The sequence below is a fragment of the Notolabrus celidotus genome, chromosome 13 (assembly GCF_009762535.1).
Source record: "Notolabrus celidotus isolate fNotCel1 chromosome 13, fNotCel1.pri, whole genome shotgun sequence".
NCBI classification, from domain to species: domain Eukaryota; kingdom Metazoa; phylum Chordata; class Actinopteri; order Labriformes; family Labridae; genus Notolabrus; species Notolabrus celidotus.
This window is the reverse complement of record NC_048284.1, coordinates 18,635,494-18,662,890: the sequence shown is the minus strand read 5'-3', so window position 1 is coordinate 18,662,890 and position 27,397 is coordinate 18,635,494. Positions and strand designations below refer to the sequence as shown.

The 27,397-nt window shown below is 40.4% G+C and overlaps 1 protein-coding gene across 2 annotated transcripts in view; it reads left to right on the top strand.

Annotated features, from left to right (window-relative positions):
- The first annotated feature begins 728 nt into the window (after positions 1-728).
- slc24a4b (solute carrier family 24 member 4b) overlaps positions 729-27,397 on the top strand; it is a 60,053-nt gene continuing 33,384 nt past the window's right edge. The window contains exons 1-3 of one of the 2 annotated variants that reach the window (XM_034698935.1): positions 729-1,805; positions 9,240-9,347; positions 25,425-25,501. In XM_034698935.1, the coding sequence (XP_034554826.1) occupies positions 1,643-1,805; positions 9,240-9,347; positions 25,425-25,501 (348 nt within the window). In that variant the 5' untranslated portion in view covers positions 729-1,642. The remainder of the gene's footprint in view (positions 1,806-9,239; positions 9,348-25,424; positions 25,502-27,397) is intronic. The other variant, XM_034698934.1, reaches the window with a different exon arrangement.

Sequence of the window (27,397 nt, the reverse complement as noted above, 5' to 3'; positions counted from 1 at the left end):
ATACGTCTTTTTCACAACCTTACCATATATGTTGGCATCAAGGGAATAAAACCATCTAGTTTTTTTCTGGTGACACACTAAAAGCAACACCTCCAGGTAGTGATAGATAGATTTCATGATAAGTGAGGCAGAAATACCTGACCTTCACCTATCAAACAAAGGAGCCCCCAGGACTCTGTTGGGAGTCCTCACTTGGCCTATGTGTGACACATTTGCAGGGCTGCCAAAGATCAAACAATAATTAGGAGTGTTAGCTGAGCCTAAATCAACTTCCCTCTGCATTTTGAGCTGATGTGAGCATTTGAGGAAAATTATGGTGCTTAGAAGTGAAGTGCTTGTCTGGATTTACAGCACAACTGATGTTTTTTCCTTATTATGATGATTGTTTGGCTCATTATGATCATTGACTGCAGGACATGTTTTACCAACGTTTAATTTACTGCTACACTAACATAAAGGTCCCCCTCATTATACAGTCAGTATTTCCAGTCAAACAGCTCTGCTTGTGTGAAGCTGTTGTCTAAAAACCCATTAAAATCTCGACAAAGAAAACCTTTGGTCATGATAAATTATTTCATGGTTGGAGATTTGAAGGCGGGTTTGCCCGTGAGCATGAAGATCTATAAATTCAATTATTCAGCAAGGTATCAAAATAAGGAAAACAGGTGAGTTGAGGGCCAGTTATTAAAGGGAGAGAAAGATATTAGATATTGGTTTCACAACACAGCACTTGTGGTGGGATTCTGGTGTTTTAGTGGCATGACAGGGCTTGCCTCTGCGCATAAATACAACCTTTACCCGTTTGATCTCACTCAAGAATAACGTGAAAGCTCTCCAGCTGTCTTGGGAATTTGCTGTAGACAGCAGGAAGATAAGAGAAGAGGAAGAGGAGCATGTTTTTTTTTCTACTGGCTGTTTGCTCCTCGGGAAAGTTAACAGGGCCCAGTCTCATTGGGTGCATTGACAGGCGCATGGAAGGAGAGCAGTTGGAAGCAGGGAGGAAGCTGATAGTTCTCTCTCTCTCCAACCAGCTCGGCTTTTTTTTCTGCACCGAGGAGGCATGCACGTGAAGGGGGAGGCGCCCGAGCCAGGCGAGCGGCACGACTGCTGCCCGAATCCAACAATTAACCTTGATGAACACAGATTGGTTTCACTTATCAGGCGCAGGTGCGTGGATTCCGCGATACGGCGCAGCTGAGCCATCCCATGTTTATGACCGGACACTGGCGCATTTGATGCCAAACGCAGAAACTACACGGATTTGAGGATATTGCAGCTGATTTTTTTTTTCTCACGGGACGGGATGCACATTGCAATGGGAGCCTTTCCAATTCTCACCCTCTGTCAGAATCCGAATTCAGGAGCGCTGAATTGATTCAGAGACATATATCGGAATTTGACCGCCGTGTCATTGCTCAGCGCACCAGTTTTTCTTCTTAGCGGCGGAGACAAGAAGGAGGGGGAAACTGTCCGCTTCACTACTCCTCATCAGCGCCCTGGACGGCTTGAAATGAGTACCACATCCCGGCTGAGCTCCGTGTGAAGAAGAGGCAAAGCGGAGCGGCTGTTCCTTTCTATTTTTTTTCCTTTCTGCTCTCAAGGACGCAAAAAATAAAAGTGGCCGCCGGGCCGAGCTGCAAACATGGAGCGGGACGACACCGACACCGTGAGCGCGTCCAAAAAGACAATAATTGCGAAGATATTTAAAGTTCGCAAGAGGAGGGAGATGCTTTTCGTGCAGGTGTGCTTCATCTGCAGTGTCCTCTTCGTGGCATGGGGCATGTCTGCGCTGTTAACCAAGACAGGTGAGTGTGTAGGGGTGGAGGGGCAGAGGGGGCAGAGATGCACCGGGGCACGGGGAGCTGTGGACGGAGCACAGATCTGCAGTCAAATCATGCACCACGGGTGGATAATTCAGCATATTTAAAGAGATACAGCTCGCAGAGAGCATATTGCTCGTAGAAACATGCTTTAGTGTCAAGGGCATTGGAATAACTGTGTTGAATTGTTTGAATTTTCAAACAGGAGCAGGTCCTGTCCAAAATGCGTGCGATGCCTCTGATTGTGATGTCCTGCTCATTTGCATGAAGTGTGCACTTTGCGTCCAAATGTGGCAAACATCTCCCTGGGATTTCGCTGTTTCTGGCCCATCATAGACTTAAGTCAGATAAACATGATATGATCTGGTCAGAGCATTTGTTTTTTTCTTTAATCTCTTATTATATTAGTGCACATGCGTTTGTTTGCCCGTATATGCCGCAGTGTGCGCGCCGTGGCAGCGGCACGTTTTTAATTTGAGAGGCAAGCTCGTAATCACGGCGCACGCACACCTCATTCTCCACATGCATGCAGTGACCGACCCCTGAACGAATGCAATCTGGTTCTGGTTTCTTTGCCTTTTTTTCATCCCAAATCTCCCTGATATTTGGTTTTGGAGCAGGCGCATCATCGGGCACACCACACTGGAGCTCAGGATCGTGCTTATGATGCTGGCATGATCACTGCTGGCCCGGGGCTTCACGCACCATTGCACACACTAGATCACCTCAATCACACCCCAGCATCATCATCATCATTACGCTCCCAGGTTCCGCGTGGCCATCGATGGATGTTGATATTTTTACGCAGAGGCCACTGACGATTATTAAAAAGGGGGGTGGAGGTGGAGGGAGGGGTAGGGGGTAAACATTGGGATGCTTTCGCTCGCTCAATGTTGCAATATTCATAGCTGAAGCCTGAGGTGTGCACGCTGTGCAAACGACTCAGATGGCTGATCATGCGTGATGCGTGTGATGCCCGCATGCAGGCACGCACGCACGAGCACACACACACACACACACACACACACACACACACACACACACACACACACACGCACACACACACAATCAAGACAACATACCCTCCCATGCGCATACACACACTCACGCACGTCCAAACTCTTACCTCAGGCCCGTGCAAACACTGACACGCAGAGCATCCCACACAGCCTCACACTCAGTTATGTAATCCAACGACCAACCTTGACATTTTGCTGGTGAAGAATGATATCTGACACAGCAGCGGGGATCAGAGGTTAACGAGACGAAACACACCCTCAGGGCAGTTGTGTTCATGTGAAGGGAACAATAAGACAATGTCAACAAGGATTTTGGAAATATTCTGTTGTGCAGGGGAGACTTCTTGTCCTATTCAAATCAGGGTTTTTTTTCAGGTCAAAGAGAATGGCTTCTATTTTTTCCTCCCCGCTTCTTAATGCTTCCATCCCCAAACCCAGAGACCCTGCTCCTGACCCTGGGGCACTCCATCTGCAACCACTTAGTCCCCAGAGTGAAATAATTCACCACAACTATACTGTCAGACTGCCAATGCATGTATCTGGAGTTTTTATTAATTACATTAAAAACAACAAGAGGCTTAAAAGATTATTCCAGAGTGATATCATACATGCGTGTGCAAATCTGTTATCTCCAACGGCAGCCATTAGGAGCTACAGTAACCCACCACACCCCCCTCAGACAAACACACACATACACACACACCCTTGGTTACTAATGGCTCGCCATTTTCCCCTTTATTTAATCAAGTTCGCCTGACCCACACATTGATTGTCATGTGAGGGAATTTGAAGCTGAAGCTGTTTCTCGTGAGTTTCAGCCTTTTTGAACATGAGTAAAGAAGCAGTGGGGGCTGGGGTGTTTATGGGGGGATTTCAAGGTGACATAGCTGAGAAAAAAAAAATAGAAATGCTGTATGAATCCCTACGACTCAAAGCTCCCAACCATAATCTGATCTGCCTAATTGAATAGCTGTGGCCTTTGCATTGTACAGCCATCACCACAGGGACAAGCATTTGTCATGTCACAGCATAAAAAAAACAAAAAAACCTGTGTGCACCACCGATTTGATTGATAGCAGTGTGGGGGTGTGTTGATGTGCTGAACGGCCCAGATGGATGGGATTTGATGTACTACTCCTGGGTTACATCTCCATAAAGAGGGGTGGGGCGCAACATGCTGTTGTGCATGCTGATCTGGCTGTAAGTGTGTGTGAGAGAGGAATGGAGCTCTGCATGAGGGAGTAGAACAGGTGTCTTTTAGAAGCAGGGCAGGGCTCAGCTCTGACAGGTAGCTGCAGCAGGCTGACGGTGAGGAGGAGGAGAAGGAGGAGGAGGAGGAGGGGTTGGAGATGTTTTTGGCAGCAAAAAGGTGAATACTATTCTAAGGAGAGCATGCTCACCGCACACAGGGATTGATGGATGCTTGTCCTTGGTCTTTCCCCCCTGCTGAGCACACCAGGAGGATGACATTACCGCTGTGCTATTATTGCTCACACACTCGTCTCTCTTTTGGAGCTCAGTAAACTCTGATCAAGATTTACTCATAGCTTTTGTCAAAGTTTTGATCCTCAAAAGTAACAAGGGTATCTCTTAAATGTTACTTTTGTTTTGAGTGCAGTTACCCAACATCTAAAACCATATTCAATGTAGTGTAGCACAAATTCTGGCAAATGTAAATAAGTTAAAAAAACTCAATCAACGCTCCAGAAATTTCAAACATTGTACACTCTTATTTGCTACAACTACTGAAAACAGTCCTGGTAGATGAATCAATAGATTTACTCTGCTTTTTGATTGATCATTTAGTTTAGTCAGTGTTAGATAATATAAAAAATGTGCCCATTACGAGGGTGATATCAAATGTTTTATTTTAAACCAGCAAAAGCCACAAAAACCTGAGGAATTAAAGATTAAGATGTCATGCTGAAGGTTACACTATAATCAATAACAAACATGTCGCATAAGTTGTCAGACCTTAAAGTGACCTTGACCTTAAAGTGACCTTGACCTCACCATGATGAGCAGCCAAGCCTGAAATTAGGGATTTATTCAGCAGAATTTAATATGCTTTAAATTGGGCAAGACAATATGCTCAGCAGTTAAGATTGTTTTTTTGTAGTTTTGAAATTATTACAGCTTGTCAAATACATGCAAGACAGCTGATATTTTCAGGCTGATTTGTCTGTCACCTCTTACATATATTTAAGTATAATAATGCCCCCCCCCCCCCCCCCCCCCCCCCCAATGCTCAAGTACTGTAATTACAGTAACACGAGTAAATGTAATTATTTCACTCTTGTTTTACTGGCGCCTTTGTATCAGTGTTTCTGTTGTTGTAGACATATGGATGTGAAAACTACGGAAAGGTATTGGGGCAAGGGATGAGAAATAAGAGGAGCAAAGGTTGTTTTAATAGTGCATTTGAAGACAAAAGTTTAAATACATTGTGAGAAAAAGTCAACGCTTGCTCACACTTCTGCTTAAAACTGTTTCCAGGTCCAAACACTCCTTCCCTCGCTAGATTACGCTTGATTTCATTTGGTCTTCAATTTACTTGTAACCAAAAAACTAACACGTTATCAAAACATGTAATGTAAAATGTCACCTGTGCAGGTTGTCATCCATCACTATTGTGGAACAAGATGCTAGGTCAGCTAATAACACCTGGGGGTTAATTGAGATCGTTCGAACACATCAAACAATTCCCTTTATTTAGTCTTCCTTTTGGCTTTTTTCCAATTATCTTGAAATGTAGCTAATTTTTGCAAACTGAGCAGCAGACTCAGAAATAGAAACCCCTCTGATGGCTAACAATACTAGCATGTATTTACAGATTAACCCACAGCTTCATGCTCACGTCAGAGAACTTTATAGCAGTTTTGTTTTCAGTCATCTTAGAATGTAACTGAACCGATGGCCTAAATTAATGTCTTCTTCTCTTTACCCATCACACGGGCATTGTAAAAAAGAATACCAATGAACTTTGTTACAGACTGTTCAAAATAGCAATGAATGCAGCACCACAGCATATTGACATTGTGATGCGTGGCAGCTGACTCAAACTGTATGATGCGACCGCATGAAATTTAAGGTTAGAGAAGCTTTGGCTTATTCAGGAAATGTCAAATAATGATGAATTTTTCAATTATTTAAGATTAATTCTTGTAAAGAGTCTTTCTTTAAAAAAAATCAATTTAGATGTACTGTTTTGATTCTTTGGCTCACAGTCCATGGATAAAGCGCAAAAGTTTAGTTTATTTGCAAAAAAAATCCATAATCTGTGAATTTTCTGCCTCTTTTAATAAGTATTGAATTAAAAAGTCCCATATTGGTCTGGATCCAGGAATTAATCAACCTTTTAAATTGAAAATCCAAATTAACCCAATGTCAAATCACGCAAGTTTATATCCCCAAAACTCCCCTGATAATCATTCGCATAAGAGATTTCCTGCTGATAAACAAACAAGGGTGGATTAGGGCTAATCAAAAACCACTAAATTATTCTTGACCCCAAAACACTGCGGTCATTGAACACAGAGAATAAGATGCTTAATCAAAGTGAGTCACACCCTCAGAAGACTGCAGCCCTAATTTCACTTCAGGCCTGTCTGGAAGTGTTCTGACAAAATAATTTCCTCGTTGTTTTTTCCATTTCACATGCTTAGCTGGAGGGAGAGCGCAGTGCACTCAGCAGCCTAGTTATGGCATCAACAAAAGAGCACGCTCATCTTGAGTTATTTGGTTGTTCTAGAAACATCGGAGATCCAGTGTTGGTAAAAACCAGAAGATTTTATTTTTGTGGTCACATGAGTCTACACGTAACGAGTTGTAATACATTTAGATGTAGCTCTTGGAGAAAGATCTTTTAATAAATCATGAACCCCCAGAAAATTAAAACAATCTGCTCTGTCTGAACCGGTTTGTCATGTTAATGTGAAATATGAGCCCTTGTGCCCAACACATGACTCTTCTATCGCAGCGTGTGACCACAGTGATCATCTCTTGGCACAGAGTCCACATGTTTGTTTGTAAAAAAAATTGGCAGCCGTGTCCTTCCCCCGCTATTAAATTGGACAGTGCTTTATTGTTAGCATTGCTAGAATGATATGAACACACAGGAAGGGTAGACCAGAGGCAGCAGAGGAGGGAAAGTGAGCTGGTTAGTGAGGAGGAACAGGTTGGAGTGATGACTTCGGGGTTCAGTTTCTTGGATTGGAGAGCTGTGGGAAACAGCTGCAGTCGCCTCGTGTACAGTCTGTTGGTCCGGTCCCTGCTGATCGTCAGTCTGTCCAACTGAACAGGATTGAAAGGCATTTAATGAAGACATTTCTGTGTCAGTGCACCAAAAATAACATCAGGTCCAGGTAGATGACTCCAGAAAGTCACAAACTGGAAGACGGGAGAGTAGAGAATGATTAACAGTCCAAAATAGGTTTCAGCCCTCTTTGAAAAAGCTGCAGGTTTCATGTATGAAATTCTAGATATAGGAATCATATTTTATCCAAGAAGTCCAGCAACCCACAAAACTAAATGAACTGCTTTCACTGTAATTTTAAGCCGACAGGTGTGTTTCCCTAAATTAACACTGCTTTCAAATGCAGGCACAGCTTGAGACTGACACATCCGTACACGTGGAACACATGGCTCGAAATGTAAAAAGGGTCAAAGTTTGATTAAGTTGTGCACTATAACTAATTGTTTGGGAAATGATTGTCATCTGGGATCAATACTACTATCTCTTTTACATCACTTAAATTACCTATGTTAGTGATATGGCTTGCAAGACATATGACTTTGGATTTTCTATTTTTCCACAGATTTTGTGTAGATTATTTTATTATATCTTTTTATTGGTATCACACTCATGTTCATTAGACAAAGCTAACATCTAATGTTACAATGTCATTTAGCAGACGCTTTTATCCAAAGCGACGTACATACGAGAACAAGAACAACACAAGCAAAGATCTAGACAAGAGGAAACAAGATCAGTACGAGTAACAAAGTGCTACAAGTCCATTTGGATGCAGGTACTGCCAAGCAGTGTAAAGGCAATGCACTAAAGTAAATAAGGATTTTTTATTTTTTTTATTTTAGTAAAATAAGGAACATCTACAAATGAAGCAACCAAACAATTTGACCTTCCATTATCATCAACAATGAACTTGTCATCACCACAATAATTACCAAGGTACCAAGTGCTGGGTCACTCCAGAGCTAAACACAGATTCCCAGAGTAGAGCAGGACAGTGCGAGTCAACTGTAGCTGGAAGACATGATCTGCCACTGGGGACAACAGTGGAGAATAGTCTAGCTGAGTGCATAGTGTTTCCTAAAGAGCTGGGTCTTTAGCTGTATTTTGCAAGTAATGTAATGTCTTCACCGTGGGCCTTTAATACATTGTCAGTGGTATTTTTAAGGATTTTCTGACAACTTCTAACGATACAATGAATCATTGATTTCTAAAGATTCTTGGCAGATCAAAGAAGTTGGCTGCAGTCAAACTAAAATAATGCATCAGCATTTATAATAAGTGAATATAAGTCTATTCATTGGTCCAGGTCTGTTATGTTCTGTACACATTTGATTGTTGTAAGCACTTAGATATCCGCAAATGTCCATGCATTGTCAATTCAAGCCCAGCTCTTCAATTTGTAACCCTTAAATATCGGATTTCCCCCTTTTTTCTAACTGTCATTGCCTCAGAGTTGTCACCAGACGAGGAAGTACGATTGATCATACAGAGACACTCACGTGGCGAGGGTAACATTACTAAACACTGACATCATGTGAGTCAACTGCTGCATTCAAGTCTATGTCAGCGTTATGTAAGAATGAAAAACCAGACAGAGTTCGACTGGTGATGCTGAACAAGACTGCCTCTGGATCCTAGACTGCATTGATAAGGCGACATTTTATGAAAATTGCTCTGCTCATTTTTGAATGATTTTACATAACAGATTTTGGATTGCACTTTTTTATGTCCTCATTACAGCGGCTTAAGAGCAGTAAAATGAAACTCTCCCAACCTAAAAACAGAGCAGCATAACAGCTGCACGGTGATGATGTTCTGATGTGCCACCAGATGAAATTTCACATCTGCATGAATGAAAACTTCTCTAGGATTAAAGTGAGGGGAACTTATTTAGATTGACAGTCATCATAATTGTTGTTTTGGGTCATGAAACATGCAGGGTACAAGAGTGCCCTTGTTTGTTTGAAATGGCTGTTTTTAAAATGTGCAGATTTCACTGCAGTGGAAAAAATGCGTATTTTCTCCAGGTGATTTTAAGCATTAACCTCAGGGATAATAGGTGTTGTAAATCTGAATCTTTGCTACAAGATAATTGTATGTATGATAATTGTATGATGAGTAAACGTGTGTTTTTTTCTGTTGCAGGTCATGGGATGATAGTGGAGGGACATCCGAACTCTGAGCACTGGGGAAGACGGCTAATGGCTTCAGCACTAGAGAACGAAACAGAGCCCAAGAACTGCTCAGCGCCAGGTATGCTGATCTGAAATACTAAAAATATTCTATTCAACTTTGAAAATTCTTCAAATGACTGTAATATGAAAGACTATGCTTATAGTGATGGAACCATAGACTGTATAAAATATGGACGTAGTATCCGTGATGTCACCCATCTGTTTCTGAAGAGCTGTTTTGAGGCCAATCCTCGGCAGCAGCCATATTGCTGCTGTCGAGCCAGTGTGACGTAAAGAGGCGGAGTTTGAGCCTCCTAGCCAACAGCTACAGTGTTCCCGCCTGTCAATCAAGTCAGCTGTGCCTCTCAATGTAAGACTTGTGAACTCAACATCTTCACAATTGCCGCGTTTAAAAAAAATACCCCTCTACAGTGTGAGCCAATCGAGAAATGAGCTAACCAGACTACGCTCGTCTTTTGTACCAGGCTGTAAACATGTTTATATCTGCTGGAAAGATCGTCTTTTTTGAATTGGTGTGTATGTGGTTTCTGGTACTTCTGGAGCCAGCCTCAAGCGGATCCTCAATGAACTGCATTTCTTAACACTTCCGCGTTGGACTCATATTTTTAGACCAGAGGTTGCGGCTTGGATGGAACCAGCACAGAGTTAGAAACTAGCAGCTAGCCTCAGATCCAGAGAGTATTTTTTAGTGTCTCTTGGTTCCTTTTTCTCTTTCTTTGAAATTTCTTTCTCTGAGCCAGCTGATGTACTAGCTCACAAGCATGAATTTGCTCAACATTTTTAAGCAAACAGATACAATTTTTCCCCTACAAAGCTCTGGTTAGTGGACAAAAGTCTTTAAAGCTGGGTAAATATTTTTCATAACTTTGTCAGGTGGATTGAAAACCCAGCTGTAAATTAATAAGTGTTTTTTTTCTCCTGAATGTGAAAACCAATGACTATTTAGCCACAACATTTTTCTAAGGTGGTGCCTGATGTGCGCAAAATCAATGAACTACACTAGTAACTTGTCCACTAATGCTAGGGTTGGCAGTCATGGAAAACTAGCATGAATTTGAATGTAGCTTGTCCTCAGGTCTCCATCTAACCCCTCCCCCTTAGAGCTCCTCCAAAACAACGCCCCCACTCACATGCACGAGCGCCGCTGCTTCGCGACCATATGATCGTGACTGATTCAAAACCGGTCCTCAGCACATCGTCTGTGTTTTGCTCTAGGTAACTCATTTCTCACTCAGCGGTAAGAAAACGCCAAAACATTATCACAGTGAAAGTTAAAAAAACAAAAACAAACTTGAAATGTACTCTATGCAAGAGGCGGGCAGAACGGCAGGAAGGGATTTGATTGATTTCATATTTTGGATCCTGATGGCAGGGATTGGTTGGTGTTTTCCCAGGTTTACTTCGGCTGTGGATAGCAGCTTTTTTTCACTCTTTTTAAAGAACACATTATGTATTGATTGCCATCGGGACATAAAGATCATTTTAACCAGTATAACAAAAAGTGTATCTAAATCTGACTACCAACCCCAGCTTTAATGCGATAGTCAAGATCTTGTTAATGTATTAATAGTCAAGGCCAACACACAAAAGAACAAATTAAGTCTTAATCAGGACCTGAGAGTGTAGGAAATTCTATTCAAATGTAATTTAGATTCTGAAAAGATTTGAGTATCATGATCTTTGTGCACAAGGTCAGAATCCTCTAATTAATGCACAAACACAACTGATTCTGTAGATCAATAGGTGAGACTGTTGGTGACCTCTGACAAATGAATAAGTAAACTAATTAAATAAAGAGAGAAATAAACAGTAATTAAAAATGTTGGAAAAAAAGTGAATTTAACATCTAAGATGTGAAGTTTGGGGAATTGATGCTTCTTTAATTTACTTCTGTGCTGGGCTCTATTGTTCTGACTCAGTTTGGATCACTTCTCTGTAATAAGCACTGAGAGGGCTATTAAAAGGCTCCAGTATTGATTATGTTGGAGCATCTGAAAGGAAAGCAGCGTTCACTATAATTAGTTATTCTCGACCGTATGCTGACAGATCCACTCACAGTGCTGACATCTGCAACTGCTACGAATAAACATCAAAGCTTACGTCTCTCACGACAGAATAGGTTGGAAAGGTACACAAGCACCTGGAAAATAATTTGTCTGTCTTTGTTTCTCCTTTCCATGTCATTTGAATTTCCTCAGCGTTGACTCGAGCTCTGTGTGACTCTGTGTTGTGGGTTAGTCCCATCATTTCAGGAAACGTATAGGAATTTATGCTTCCATTTGTCCTGTTTTTTTTTTAAATGAAGTACAAACAAATATACACAGTTTGATGGGTAACAATAATAAGTAGATGGCAAAGGAACAATACAATAGGATCTCTTTAGTTAAATATGAGTAACCAACATTTACTGTGTTTTACATATGAGAGGTAGGGTGTACTGAGATTTGTAAATAATTCTAATCCAAACCATTTCACATTTTGTTTAACAACATTTATATTTAATTTAATTATTTATTATCTTAATTAATTGTATAGAATTTATGGACTACCTAATGTTGTGTTCCACAACTCTCTACAGCCTCGCATACATTGCATCTGTATAAATGTTGTGGTGGAATTTCAACTCCCACTATACAAGTAATTACTTGAGCTTTGGTTGTGTGTTTTAAATAAATCACATTCTCCTGCTGTACAGTTCAATTGTCAAGAACAACCTAAGTGTTCACACTGTACCTATTAAATCAGGACAGACTATTGACAATTGATTGTCAATAAAGCTTCCTTTGAAAGCTCCTTCAGAGGGAAGTTGAAGTAAGAGTATTCAAATTCAACATTTTAATTTAATTTGAGTTTATTTGATTAGGACAATGCACATTAATCAACATTTCAACAGTATGCCTTAATGTATATATGCTGGAATTAGTACAATAGCTAAATTGAATCCATAGTCCTAAGGCAGGTACTCACATAAAGGATAATAGACCATTAACAGGACACTACATAAACTGACTTATAATCAGGTTTTACATACAAAACGTTTGTGACATTATAACAGGATGGAAGGTGAGGCTAAAACCCCCAGGAACCGGCATCAAGTGAGAAAACAGATTATTCATGTGTGCATGACTGGTTTGTTTTTAACCAATCTTTAACTGTACAATAAAGTACAATTATTGCATTCCTGACTTGTCAAAAACTGAAAGTGTAGAAGCTTGGTAATTAAATGGTAGATTGTGCAGATGGTTGTAATGTTGTGGCTGATCAGTGTACATATCTTTTTAATTTGGCCACATCATGTGGCATGTCGCCATGGTTTCAGTCTACCGTTCTGATCAGACCCAAAATAATCTTAAATTGGGGAACTGGCTTATGGCCCTGCTCACTGTGCAAAGGTAAGCTGTCGGCTGACTAAATCGTTTAACTTGCCAGAATTCTATCCTACGGGTTGGGAGCAGCTGATCAGGACAACATCAGCACTCATACAGTGCACTGCAAATGATGCGTGATCCAGCAGAAATTCAGCCCGTCTTTAAAATCAGTTGTGCGACTGAAAAAATTGGGGCAGACTCATCTTTAACTCAGGCACTGTATGCCCGGTCCAAAGTCAGACACTGTATGCCCGGTCCAAAGTCAAACAGTGGAAGTATATCTGACCTCAGTGTTTATTTGAATAATTGTTTGGATAAATGGGATGGAGTGAATATTGGATTTGTGTTGGTATTTTTTGCTTGAATAGCTCACAGAGGCTGACCCAGGGGGCAGATAATTTAGGAAGTAATTACAAAATGTATGGGACGATTTTGCAGCATCAAAAGTGACCCAGAAGGGACTCTCAGGCTATTCCTTTATTACTTGTGGCAGCCGGCAGAATCCCTCAAGGATAACTGACTCATCTGTCACCTGCTGTTTTAATATATAAACAAGCAAATGGAGGATTTATTGTTAAACCATTACGAGGTATTCTCTGAACTACTGCGGCCATTTGTGTGTGAACTCTTTCAGAGTCACAGTTTGGTTCCTTTTGAAATGAGCGCCAAATGACAAGATTATGTGCTGGAAGTTTTCCCTCTAATCCTCCAGGATTACCTTTTTTTTTTTTTTTTTTTTCCATTCAAACATCTTCGTCAGCGGAGGCACCAGACTGTGCTTCATTTTCAACACATTCCTCATGGGCTCCATTCCTCCTTTGTCTCACCCCACCACTTTTCTACTGGTCACTGGGAGCTGATCATATGACTCTTTAGCTGTCGGGTCTCGTGAATAATCCTGTTGTAGTTTCAGACTTCAGACGTGTCAGCTGACACTGGCTCTGACTGAAGATGATTATGAAGTGGCACTGTGTCTTTCTTTTTAGTACTCACTGTTGTGTAATATTTTATGCCATAAAACTAAAGTTGACTTAAATTCTCTTATTTTGTAAAGAGGGGACCAACAATTGTGGACTACTTGATCTCAGTTGAGTTGAACATGTTTAAGGAGTTTTGTGCAGCAACATGGGTCATATGAGAAATCACTCAATAGGCATTAATACAATGAGACTTCTTTCAAGCAGTTTCATAATAAGCTGATTATTTTTGCTAAGTTAAAAATCACACAATGGGCTTTATTCATCACATGTTTCATGGACTTAACTTCTAGAAAATATAATTTCTGGCTTTTGTTTTGAGAATTTTCTGACTGGGTTATGCCAGCTTTGCAGTCACAGACTCTGTTTGTAGAGGTTTGAGAAATGCTGTGTAAAGCCCTACAGAAAGAAAACATTAAATAGATTGACTTCCCGTAAATGCAGATTTGTTTCCCTCTAGACTATTTGTTGTTGCTAATGTCACAGAGATCCGTTAGGCATCTGTCTTTGGCAGGTAACCCAGCACTTTGCATTTACATGGCTTTCAAGTTACCAAGAAAGTTTTGGTACCCTACTTGAAGAGTGGACAGACTGAACATCATATATCAAAATAAGATAAGCCAAAAATATTGTCCCCTTCTTACCCTGAAATTTAGCATTAGTGCCGTAACAGAGCTCTGCTTTTACGATGGCACCACCACTTCTGAATCTGACCGCTGGATATCACAGAATAATCCCATTTCTACACAATATACCGTAGACAAGCATTTCTAAAGTACGGTTCAGGGGCCAATCGCGGCCCAAGGTCCATTTATTTATGGCCCCAAGCTTCCATCTTAAATTTAGTTATTTATAGCAAAGAAATGAATCACCTTCTGAATCATCTGTACATTTGCAGTTTCTCTCAAGCGCACAAACAAAACTAAAGTCAATCCAGAAACGTCGCAAAAGGTTCATATGGACTACCTGTCTAAATCCAAAGCACTGGGAATTCTGCAAGATGGCAATAAAGAAGAAACACATGAACTCTTAAAGTTGACAGGTTTTCAAATTAATGTTTTTATCATGATGTGAAAATGTTCTTGATGAACAGTAAAAATTCAGAAGACACAAAAGAGGACACAATACAAGATCAAAATCATGAAATTGTACAGAAAAAGGAAAAATTTGATGCATAAAAATTGTTCAGAACGCAGGAAAATAATTTTGTTATAAAATGTTGTCTGCTGGTCAGAGAAGTCTTAAAAGCAACATGAAAAAGAAGTGATGAAATCCAGATCCTGATCCTGTCATAGGAAAATGATACAATATTTTTTCCCACATTGCCCGACCCCAATGAGAAAAATTTTCCTCAAGAAGATAAAGCTTGCTAATGTTTACGTGGCTTGTGGAGAACTGAGGACTTCCTAGTTACTGTTTTATTGAGAAAAAATGTGAAATAATTATTAAATAGAAATTTCATGTATAACTTTTATGATTCATCAGTCACAGCAGGAGCCACTGGCCCTGAGGTATTCTGACAACATCAAATGTGGCCCTCTTTGAAAAAAGTTTGGACACCACTACCATAGACTGATGAAATAATTGGACCCACCATTCCATTTCCATGACTTTAATGACTTTATGCTTTCAACAAGAACCTAGATTAGCCCTATGACAAGGCATCTCCTTTTTTTAAGTCCTATTTTCCACTATTCAACCCAATGCTTGCAAACAGGATGATGATGTCTTACGGATGATTTTGAAACTGGCAAACTCTTTAGCATTTTATAAACCTGTGAATGCAGGGGGTGTCTGAAAAACAGAGAAAAAAAGGAAAAAATTCTACTGCCAAAATGTTTGTGCATGATCATTTACTTGATGTAGAAAAGGAGACCAGTAGCAGTTCCATCAGAAAACGTTACCCAGCATAACAAAATCACCTTTTATCATTTAAGATATAGAAACGTACAAATTTGTCCCTTTTTTGATGTTTTCTTTTAGTGTCATTTGGACCAGGGTTGACAGAGTATTTATATGCTAAACTGTCAGTAAAACTGTAAAGATTTTAAAGAAACTAATAAGGTATTGTCTAGATTTTAATGTTGAAAGTTCCATGTTGAAGAAGACAAGAAAGCTTGACTCAAAAGAGCTGCTGTTCGTCTGTCAAAGTAAAGATGCAAAAGTGCAATGAAAACTGCCACATTTCCCAAAAAGCAAACAGAAATCTTGGTTCATGCTGAGGGTTATATAAGTCTCTCCAGTATGCAAGACTCATGTTTGTATCAGAAGTTCGTGTCTGTCCCGATTCTTAGTTCAGTGCTGATGATCCAGCAGTGATGGCACCGGCGGTGCCTGGCCCCCCTCGGGGGAATGGCTCGCCGTGGATGGACCTGCACTCGATTGGATGAGAATTATTATTGGGGGCTTTTGGTTTTATGCTGAGTGAGTGCAACGTCTGAAGTGCTGTTTAATTAAGCCGCTGTTTGTGGGCTGCATAGATTACACTCAGCCAGCTTTGGTCTTCCTGCCTTTTACTCATCATTATTTCCGTGATCGGCGAGGGAGCCCTTCTCAGGATTTCACGGGGTGCTAATGTTGTATTTGCTTGTCCTGAGACTTGTGCTGCTAAGGCACCATTCATCACAAATGCCTCTTTTATTGGCTGTAACTCCTGGGAAGCACAAGGTGCTGTCCAAACTGTTTTTTATGCTCCTGCTCCCCTATAATACGTGCTTGTAATTTACAAAAGAGTGCAGCACAAGAGGCTGATACAACCTCTGATTATTTCCTTTTCAACAGTCACATGCAGACTTTGAGTCACAACACCCCTGAGACGCTTTCCCCCCTGCAGCAGTCCCATGATGAATGACACATGTGCCCCAATTTAGCGCCTAAATTTGACAAGTTGCAAAACCTCTGGAACAAAAGTGTTTCTATTTCAGTGTTCATGGTTTTTTGGTTTTTTGAGCCTCGCTCAGGCTGAGTGAGGAGATGCGTGTCTGCTAAGGAAAGACTTGAGGTTTACTCGGGGACACAGAATATTAGATTATGCTCTCTCATATGTTACCCCTCCCCATGTGGGACAAACTGATGCCAACTATGCAGCACAGAAAATTGGAGAGGGGGCAGAGCGGCGCAGCTAATGTCCTGTAGGAGGAATAATTTGCTTTTAATAAAGATGCGGCTAATGCCTTGTATTGAAAACTCCTACTTGGGTGGCCTAATTGGCCTGGTGCATGAAGACGACAACAGAGAACACACGAGAATGACAAAGGAGAGGTTTTAAAACACTTTCTACAATGAATTAATCTAACAGGATTTGATTATCGTAGTGTTAGATAAGGTGCTAATCTGCTCAGAGGCAGGGGCTGAGCATGTTGCGTGGAAGAACTGTAGGTAACCTTATGAATGCTGCAGTGTTGATTTGGTGTCAATGTTTTTATAACAAGTTCAGACAAAAGGCAAGAATTGGGGTAAAGAGGAGATGAACTATTTTGGGTGTTTTTTCGGGGGGAAATTTTGGCTGCACTGAGAGGACTAAATCTGCCAGCGCATTGCAGCCAGTCCAAGTTGAAATGCAGGTTGGTCAACTCCAGGGAAACACCAGAAGGAGCCTATTTTAAAAGGAATTACACAAGCAGGGATTAGGCTGCTGTGCATAATGGAAACTGACCTCGCTCTGCTTCCCGCTCGCATGCCAATGTTGGAACAATGCAGCGAGGAGAGGGGAGCGCAGGCAAAGAAAACCTGCAAAGGAAACGTGTATCTGTGCTGTGCAGCTCTAACAAACCTGACCTCTTTGTGTTTGTGAATTCACATTATTTTCTGTTTATCTCTGACGTCTTTTTTCTTCTCCTGTCATCACAAATAACTGCGATTTATTGGAAGATGGCGACGTGCACGGACACAGAAAAACAGTGTTTATTTGCTGCTCCTCATGAATACCACATTTTTGAAACCTTTATTACCTTGTAGGTAAATGTGTGGTTGAATGCATGTGGGAATGAAGGTATTATTTAGTCTATGCTGCATCTGTTAGACTTTCATTCCTTCTCTCCGTTCTGCTTGGGCTAATGCTGTTTTTTTTTTTTTATCATAACCAAAGCTTAGAAAGGACATTTCCCCGGCACTAAAGGTGCACAGTCACAGCAGTAAAGTAGCTCTGCTCTCTCTTGTTCCCCACCCTTCGGGACTTGTTTACCTATTCCCAGACACAGCTGAATGCATACGTTTCACAGTGGTGTCCCCTTCAGGTTATTGAACCAGGACTCTTCTGGTCCACCTGCTCTGGCCTCTTTTAACAGCCCTCACAGCTCTCTCTCAAACACACACACACTCACCAGATAAAAGCTTTGGGGAATTCATGCTAAAAGTAGACATGTAATAGGTATGTGAGTGTGTTCATGCAGGTGAAATTGCATGCGTTTAAGTGCTTACATGACCATGTGAGCACGGCTGTACATGTGAGGTTTAAGCATGTGAAAGTATTGACCCAACAAGAGGATCATGTATTTTGTTTTGACCAAGCCTCTTGCTCTTTTCGTGCATTTGTTGTTCAGATTTTTCCCATAAGGCGACTCGTGATATTGTCATGTTTGCAAGAACGGCTGAGTCGTAGTCGAGTCATGCTGCACTCACTGATGTGTGCTGGAGCAAGCTAATTATCTAATGGACTAATAATGACCCGGAGGAATCGCTCTCCTCTGAAGACTCTCTCGACGACTGTACTGGAGTGTCAAACGTTATTCTGTTAATGACCTGGCAGGTTCGTGGGTCTGTGTGCAGGCTGTGACAGAAGGTAGTGCCAGGCGCCCGGCCAAAACATCTTGCTCACATCATAATATTTTTATTTGGCTGATTAATACATGATGGCATTGTGTCAGAGTGATCTATTTTAAGATTTAATCAACATAGGATTGTTGGAATATTTTCATTGCTCCACCTCAGCCTGTATGTCTAATAATGTGCTCAGGCTGCTGCAGTGCGGGTGTTTTTTTTGCACTGTCCTGTCACTACTCCTATCGCTGGTGTAACAGACGGCACCAGATACTGAGCTGCATTATGTAACAGCACCATAATATCTGTAATATTACCAGATTATGGAATTAAAAATGCACAAATGTAAAGAATAGCTGGCATGCTTTGGATTTAATACGTCAATAAATTAAGGTTATCCGGGAGGATTTTTCTATGTAGCACGAGACATCTGTGGATAACGGCCTGTGCATTAAATGAAGATACCTTCTATTTCATGACTGACGTTGAAATTTCTCAGTGTAGCAAGAAAGCCTCACTCATACTGGCTTGTAAAATATCTGAAACCACCTTTCTTTTATATCTCTAATAAAAAAAAATATAGACATTGTTAAAGTCTTAAGTAAAACTAAAACAGGCAGACTATTTAAGTCATACAATTTAATGTTTTAATGTAATAGTGTTTCCCATAGACTCCAATTTTACTCTTGCATTTTATCTTATCTTATTGATCTGTTACAGCTGAGTGAACCAGGTCCAGCATGTCAAGCTAGGTTGAAATATGGTTAAGCTACAATTTTGACGACGGTTTAAAGCTGGGGTTGGTAGTCAGATTTAGATACACTTTTTGTTATACTGGATAAAATGATCTTTATGTCCCGATGACAATAAATACATAATGTGTTCTTTAAAAAGAGTGGAAAAAAAGCCGCTATCTACAGCCTGAGTAAACCTGGGAAAACACCAACCAATCCCTGCCTATAGGAGCCAAATGATGAAACCAATCGAATCTTGTCCTGCCGTTCTGCCCGCCTCCTGCGCGTACATTTCATGTTTGTTTGTTTTTTTAACTTTCACTATGATAATGTTTTGGTGCTTTCTTAACGCTGAGTGAGACATGAGTTACCTAGAGCAAAACACAACCGATGTGCTGAGGACTGGTTTTGAATCAGTCACGATCATATGGTCGTGAATCAGCGGCGCTCGTGCATATGAGTGGGCGTGTTGTTTTGGAGGAGCTCTGAGGGGAGGGGGGGAGGGGTTAGACAGAGTCCTGAGGAAATGCTACATTCAAATTCATACTAGTTTTCCGTGACTACTAACCCTAGCTTTAACTAAACTTTTCCCTTTATCTTTAGAACTACTGTCCTGGACATCTAGCAAGGAGATGCAATTACAGCCCTCAAACAACACCAAAACAACTACTATGTTAGCAGTAATGTTTGCTGAACTGGGAGTTATGCAAATATTAATTCTGACAGAGTGAGCAGGACTCTGGTGTGAAGCTGAGGGTTCTCGTCTCAGCATCTTTTTCATTATACATTATCCCTCTTATCACCCAGCTACCAACTAAAGACATAGATAAATTGACACAATATACATTTTTAGATGTTTCTTTTTATTTTAAAATGATTTATATTTGCAGTTGAAAAAAGTCTCCTGGAAGGACAGATTAATGCTAAATTTAACATGCTAATTCAGTCTTAAGTTAAAACATTAGCCTGCTTAGTTTTTATAGATTACATAAAAACTGAACATTTCCACTAAAGGTAATGCTCTGGTTCTATGCAGGAATATTTATGTTGACATATCAGTCCTCTTTCAGCTCTACTTCTTCTGAGAGCTGTGCAGTTGACACACCTTCAAACATAAGAGGAAAATGTCACAATGTTTAACATTGTTGCAAGTATCACTGTCTTCTCTTTCACCTTCCTTTTTGGGATGAGAATATTATTATCTGGATTTATTCTAATTTTCTATTCATATGATGTGCTGTGTCTTGTTTTTCGCCATTGGAGTTAGTTTTTTTTTTACATTGTAAAGCACTTAAATTTGCTATAACAATAAAGTTGTTTTTTGCAATTAGCAAAGATGCACTCACCAACCTGCCTGGATTGCAGGACAGGATCTTGCTCCACTTTTCTCTATCAGCAATGGTTGGGTCCAGCGCATCTTACTGTCATTATTTCCTAACTCTGAAGACGGAGACAAATGCTTTTGCTTCAATGTTTGCCAATTTCTAACAGAAACTAACATTTTGTGCCATATTGTAAACAGGCAGATTTGAAATGTGCCTAAGTCCTTAACAGGGATGTATTTGATTTGATGCGTGTAATGAAGTTTTCGTTGGAATCCCCTCTTCTATTGAGGATTACCATTGTATGGGGTTTTGACTAATCAGAATTAGTTACTTAGCACAGCTGGGTAATTAGTAAAAAAAAAGCTCGGTGAGAAATACAGTTAAATTGTTTCTCTTCTGTTCTCTTTTTTCATTTGAAGGAAAGGCTCAAATAAAATAAATCTAGGTCATGCAAAAAAGAAAAAAATGCCTCTCCTGGTGTAACCCAAAAAGTCTGACTTCTCTTTTCTGAACCTTTCTGCAACCTCACAATTTTCTTACAGTCCCTATCTGACCAAATTTTAGGCTGTGACAGCAGCGCTGCATCTTATAAAATCCTCCCCACGCTTCTTATGATGGCTCTATGCAGACTTGTAATTACGTCTGGGGTTGATAAGAAAAGGAGCAGGGGGTTGGGGAGACAGATGAACAGAAGTGTTGCCAGTAATTTCTTGCATAAACGCCATAGTCAGGTGTCCAAACAGAGAACCCAGGGTTTATTTATAGATTTCTAGCTCAGGCATCTGAAGAGGACTTTTCTTTTTTTCTTCCCCTCATGCCTGCCACACCGGTACAGACGTTCCCCGTTTATACACTCTCTGTCGTTTCCTTCAGAAGAAGGAAGCCGTCACATCTAAGAACGCAGCACAGAACACAGAATTTTGTCAGCAAATTAATGAATTATACCCACCTAAGCTATGTGCGTTCATTATATTTAAACCTTTTTGATGGGTAAGATATGCTTAATGCATTATACTTTACATTCAGCATTTGTGGACCAATCATTTCAGCAAAGGCATGATACATTGCTGTCTGTATTTTTTCAATACCTGCATAAATGACAGCTTGATGAACAATTCACTAGAGCCACATATTATTTATGCTTCTATTTATAGGCCTTATTTGAGATGCGTCACTTGAGCAAATCTTATGTGTTGGTCCCTCTCCTGTATGTACATCCTGTCCTGTCCTTCTGTGGGAAATGGCTGCGGAAGCATGTCTGTGGTCGCTGTGACCTCCACGGGGACTGGGACGCCCACAAACCCTGTAAACACTGTCTGGTTGAATGTTTACAGCGACAGGAGGGTGACCCCTGCCTGCCTATCATCACTGGGCTGAGCTGTCCCACTGCCTGCGTCCTTTAAAAACCCTCTGTGATCACTTATATTTAACCCAATCTGGACGGAAATAAAAGTACACGGTGGAAAAGGGGCGAGATTGGTAACTGAAGAACATGGGTTGCAAAGGCGTTTAATTATTGATCAGCCTCAGGCTTGCAGCTTTGGTTGCCGAACATGAAAACAGAAGGTGAAAAGCTTTGAACCCCAGGATACTCTCCCTATGGTTTTATATTTTTTATAAGCTAACAGGCAACCTTAACAGCTAGTTTAATGAATGGTTGCCTGGCTGTTTGACCATCAGATACCGGTTTGAATTAGGCCTTCAGTTTTGGCGTTAGCTCATTGTCAGTAGCCTCTGAGGGCAAAGCTGACACATCTTGTAATTGATTGTGCCTTTCGTTGTAGCCGTCAGTTTTCCGACACGTTTCATTCAGTGTATAAACCTGTCAGAAATCACATGAGCTAAAGCCACATACCACAGTTTAATGTTGGCATGAGACTCCAATGTCATCCAGGTGTTTGCTGCTTTCTCATTACATTTTAAGGTCATAGTCCACATTACTCATACATTCAGTGAGTCATTATTCTGCTCTGTTACAATACCACAAGCTGTGTTGCAGCACAAAGTTTTAAAATCAAGGGCAGATTAATTCACGTCCCACGGCCAAAGATAGCTTCCTTAACCAGAAGCCAGTTTCTGTGCGTTGAGGCAGTTTGTTCTGCTACGAAGTTAATGTGTTAGATGACATGTGGAGATAAAAAATGCACCACATTGCCATGTGATGTAATTGACTGAAATCCAGGATGTGTGCAGTTGATTAAGTGGGGCCCGGACTACATACTGTGTGAATATGTGATTTGCTTGTGCAGTGTTCCAAATGCTGCGCTGAATCAGTCATGTGTGCACAACATCGAATTTCATAGAAACAGGCAGCAGTGGGGTTGGGACAGATGCAGAGAGAAGTCTCAGGTGAGCACTGTTCCACTTCATGAGTCCATATGTGACAAGGGCCCAAATCTTTTTCTGTAGTAAACAGCATTGTTCTTCTGGTTCAGTCTGCGGCATTTTGCTCTCACATCCTGTGTCTCTTTCAGTTTCTCCTTTAAGTGTATGTGTTAGTAGCAACAGAGATATGACATCTATGCATGACTTCTACAGCCATGTAATAGAAGAGCTTTTATGGTGGCATGGGCCAATTAATCATCAAATTAATGGTCAAATGTAATCCTTTTTTTTTTCTTTCAAACTATTTCTTAAACTGAGACAAGTATCAGCTAATACCAAAAACTTATTTAACTCCAGTGTGTTACAACAAAACATATACATACTATTTCTACATAGTTGGCGGCTGCACTTTTAATCCTGAGTGAATGTATTACTTTGCCTTCATTATTGTAAGGCCGGCTTAATTCAGAGGAGGAATTTTATAAGCAGAGGTCCAAGAAACAAGCAAAGCTAACGTAAAGCAGCAGCTTGGGCAGATGCAATTGAGGTGTAGCAAAATACAAGTTTTAACTTTAAACTGCTATTTTTAACTGGATTAAAGAAATCTAACTCACAATGAGCATTTTTACTAATTTCACAAATTCCTCCATTTCAAGTAGTGCTGTGACAGTTTAAGTGACCACTAGCGGTTTTATTTAGATTTTCTTGCTAGTCAGCAAATGTTAGCATGCTAACAAACCAAAAGAGAAGGTGAACATGGGCTGTTTTCGAAATGGCCTGCTACATACTACCTACAAATGTAGATTATGATTAGATTAGAGAAATGTATTGATCCCCTGTGGGGGGGGGATTCATATGCCACAAGGGTCTGTTCGCAGAATCAACAAACAATAAACAATACAGTCACAAAACACAACAAATAAATAAATAACACAGTCACACCATTTGAGGCATAATTAACAGCTATGGGTCATATCCAGTAGGTAGACAGTAGGTAGCATACTACATGCTGCGTTTGAATTTAGTCTGTAGTATGACTGTTCTGTTCGATCTGTGTTGCAGTACGCTGAGCCAGACTGGATTTCCGCTTTCGGAAAGCGGAAGTAAACAACGGCCAAGCTGATAGTGAAACTGCTTCTTTAGCATCACTTACAAGTTAAAAAGTTAAGAAGGAGTTTATATGGAAGTTAATCATTTTCACAGCACCTAAAAACTGAGTTCCCCTCATCAAAAAAAAGAAGTGAAAAGAAACAGCGGAACCAGCGCTGTGCATTGTAGGAAACAGACTGGTCCGATGCATACTGTGAAATTTTCTCCATTCAGTACGCATCTGGGGAGTTTTGGCATACTGCAGATTTTGCTCTTGTTCACTTACAGCTTACTACATACTGAATTTTGGCCAAATCAGTACGTAAGTAGTATAGTAGGCAGTTTCGAAAACAGCCATGGTAACCTTTTACTTGCTAGAATTGACAAGCAAACTCTCATGTACTCTCCCATCTAAAGTGTATAGAGTACTGTACAAGAAGGTGTAAAGAAACTTCTAAATTATAGATGGCAAAATAAATCGAAGCAAAAAAAGATTGAAGATATAAAATATCTTGACGAAAATAATTAGAAAATGTCAAACAGCTGATGCAGTCAAACTGCATTACCTTTGTAACTGTAAAAACTATAGTGCTATCTTATTTTACCATATGTTAGCATGCTTTGTTAGCATCATGTGTTATAGTAGCATCACAGATTTGCTAGTATGAATGTGTCTTATATTTTAATTCACTATCTGTTTCCCACCTGTAGTATAAGATTAGCTTCTAGCTGTAGCTTTTTTAAGGATCATGCTAGTCATTTTGAAGCTCTGGTATAAGACATGATTTTAAGTTTGCAGTTCCTTCCCAGCAGGAGCAGGTAGGTCAGAGGGCGCTCTCCACAGATGCTGGGTCCCGTTAGGAAGACAGCCAGTTTGTGTCCCCGGCCAGGTGCACTGTGGAGCGTTTGTACTCCCAGAGATGTGAGCCGTATGCTGGTACCATGATCACACTGTGCTCCAGCTGGAGCCCTGGATGATGGATGATGAGTCCTCAGCATGGGAGGTTTTTCTGCCTGCTTGCCTTAATTCTGTATGACTTCAGACTCCTAATATAGCCCAAGCTTTTACATCAGTTTTAAGGAGATGTAACTATACTTGTTTGTTTTTTTAATTTTTCAGTGAATAGGTACAAAGTCACTGGTGGTGGAGTGGCATGACATACTGCAGGCCGGTGATGTTTTCAAAAAGTGTCTGGAGCCTTTTAGTGCCTTTTAAAACTTCAAAGCTCTTAATGTTGTCTGCGTCTCAAGCTTTTTTTGGATGATGATCACAGGCTGCTATTAAATTTGCATATGACCCTTTCTGTTACACTTTTTCAGGTATATAAGACGATTTTGTTATATTAGATAAATGAATAAAAAAAGAGATGATACAAGATGAAAGGAAAGAACACTCGGATAAATGCAACAAAAAGCTGATTCAATGTAAGAACAAAGAGGACATCCTGGGCTCTTATTTGAGATCGACACCTTTCATTTAGTCATGTGCTGGGCGATGAAAGGACACGAACCATGCCGTCATGTTGCTGATGTGTGACTGACATTTTCTCTCTCCTCAGCAATACACGAGTTCCCACATGACCTTTTCACCAACCAAGAACGAAAGGGTGGTGCCGTTATGCTGCACATTGTGGCGGTAAGAGGACTTTATTCTCCTTTTTTTTTTCAAGATTTCATAAGCCTCTGCACCTGCATCTTGGATCGCATCAGTCTCCAGTCCACACTATCAGCTGGGCTCAGCTGGTTGCAGGTGGATTTGGAAGCTTTTTATAAAACAGTCATTACTACCACCAAGGCTTGAAAAGCTAAAACTAGCAGTGTGATAATGGTAGATGCTTTTTTCAAAAGATTCCACAGTGGAGCATTTTAATACCACTTTAAAACCAGCATACACTCATTTTATGCAAATTGACCATGACATTCATGCAAAGTCAAACACATGTCTGCACATCTACTCTGTTTATATGTTAGAGGCATTAAAAACATTGGAACTGTACCATTAGTGCTGACATTTTCACAATTTGCACTTCAAATCAAGAGAGCAACATCAGCTACAAAAAAAGGTTCTTTGATATGAGGCTGGGGGTTCATTCTTGTCCTGTAATGTGTCTTTGTCGTAAGAATGGTTGTAAAAATATTGTAATGCACTTGAAAAAAACAAAATATAATATGTATAGTGTTGTGGACATGAGGTGGCCAATAGAGGCTCAACAATAACTTTCTGCTTATTTGATCCATGGTATTATGTAGATGGTAAGCAACCAAAAACTATTAGAATTAATTTAAGTCCTAATCTGAAGTTTGTGTAAACCGTCCTAATAATGGGTTTTAATGAAGTGTGGTTAAGCTTAAACATTTAAAGCTACTGTGAGGAACTTTCAGTTTACATCAATCACCCAGTGGTAAAACAGTACCTCTTATGTCTTTGCTGTTCTAGTCCTTTGTATGAGTAAGTAGAGTTTTGATTGGAATCTCAGTCTAACGTAACTCACTGTGAAACTTTGCTGTGAAACTTCTCAATAAAGGCTGTTTCTACAGTGCTACTCACTTTATCTGATACCTACCCCGTGGCAGTAGTTACAAGCATTAAAAATACCATACCGAAATTATCAATCGTTTTGCTGATGGTTTGATTTTGCAGTTCATAAAGAGGTATCCGAGTTGATTGAAGTCTATTTCGTAACTGGCCAAAAAAAACTCCTCACAGGAGCTTTAATTTGAAATTTTATGCATCTAACTTATTAACAATAATGTGGCTTCATTTAGCTGGTCTGCAGAAAATTAGCCTACCTACATGAGCATGTGTCTGTGTTTCCTGTGTTGTTATGAATTTACCTACTGCTACTGATGCTTTTGATAATTAATTGTTCACTAACCCTAAACTTAGAAGTCCTCTTGAAAAAAGAAAGACAGAAAACTCATTAAATTTTCTATTAAGGTTTTATTTCAAGTTTAGCTACTATTTTTGTCTATTTTATACTATAATGGGTAAAAAGTACTATTTTTTGATAAAAAATACAAACATTCTGGAGAACCTCTCACGACCCCCAATTTGTATCTCGCGACCCCCCCAGGGGGTCCCGGCCCACACTTTGGGAACCCCTGTTATAGAGAGCATATCTGAGTGACCTTTCAGTGACCAATGGAAATCAATAAACTTAGAAGGCAAGTTCTGTTTGAACTAGGTTTTATCTGTTGAACATGCTATCACATATTTTTATATTTCAGTCAGGAACACTGTACTTCAGATTAATGTTTTATTTCCATGCATTAAGTTATATTTGGCAAGATGGCTCTTTTCTGGGAGCTCTCTGCCCTTCCATGTGCATACGTGGAGTGCCAAAGCCTGAGGCAGGGAGAGCACACCTCCCTTTCCTTTCATGTGCATACATGAAAAGCCAAGGCAGGGAGAAGATTTTTAACCTTGTGTCTGTGTCTGTCATAGCTGTTATCCCTGACCCTTTAGCCCTCAAAAGGCTGTGCCTTTTGCCAGGTCGTCACTGTAAATAAGAATTTGTTCCTAATGACTCAC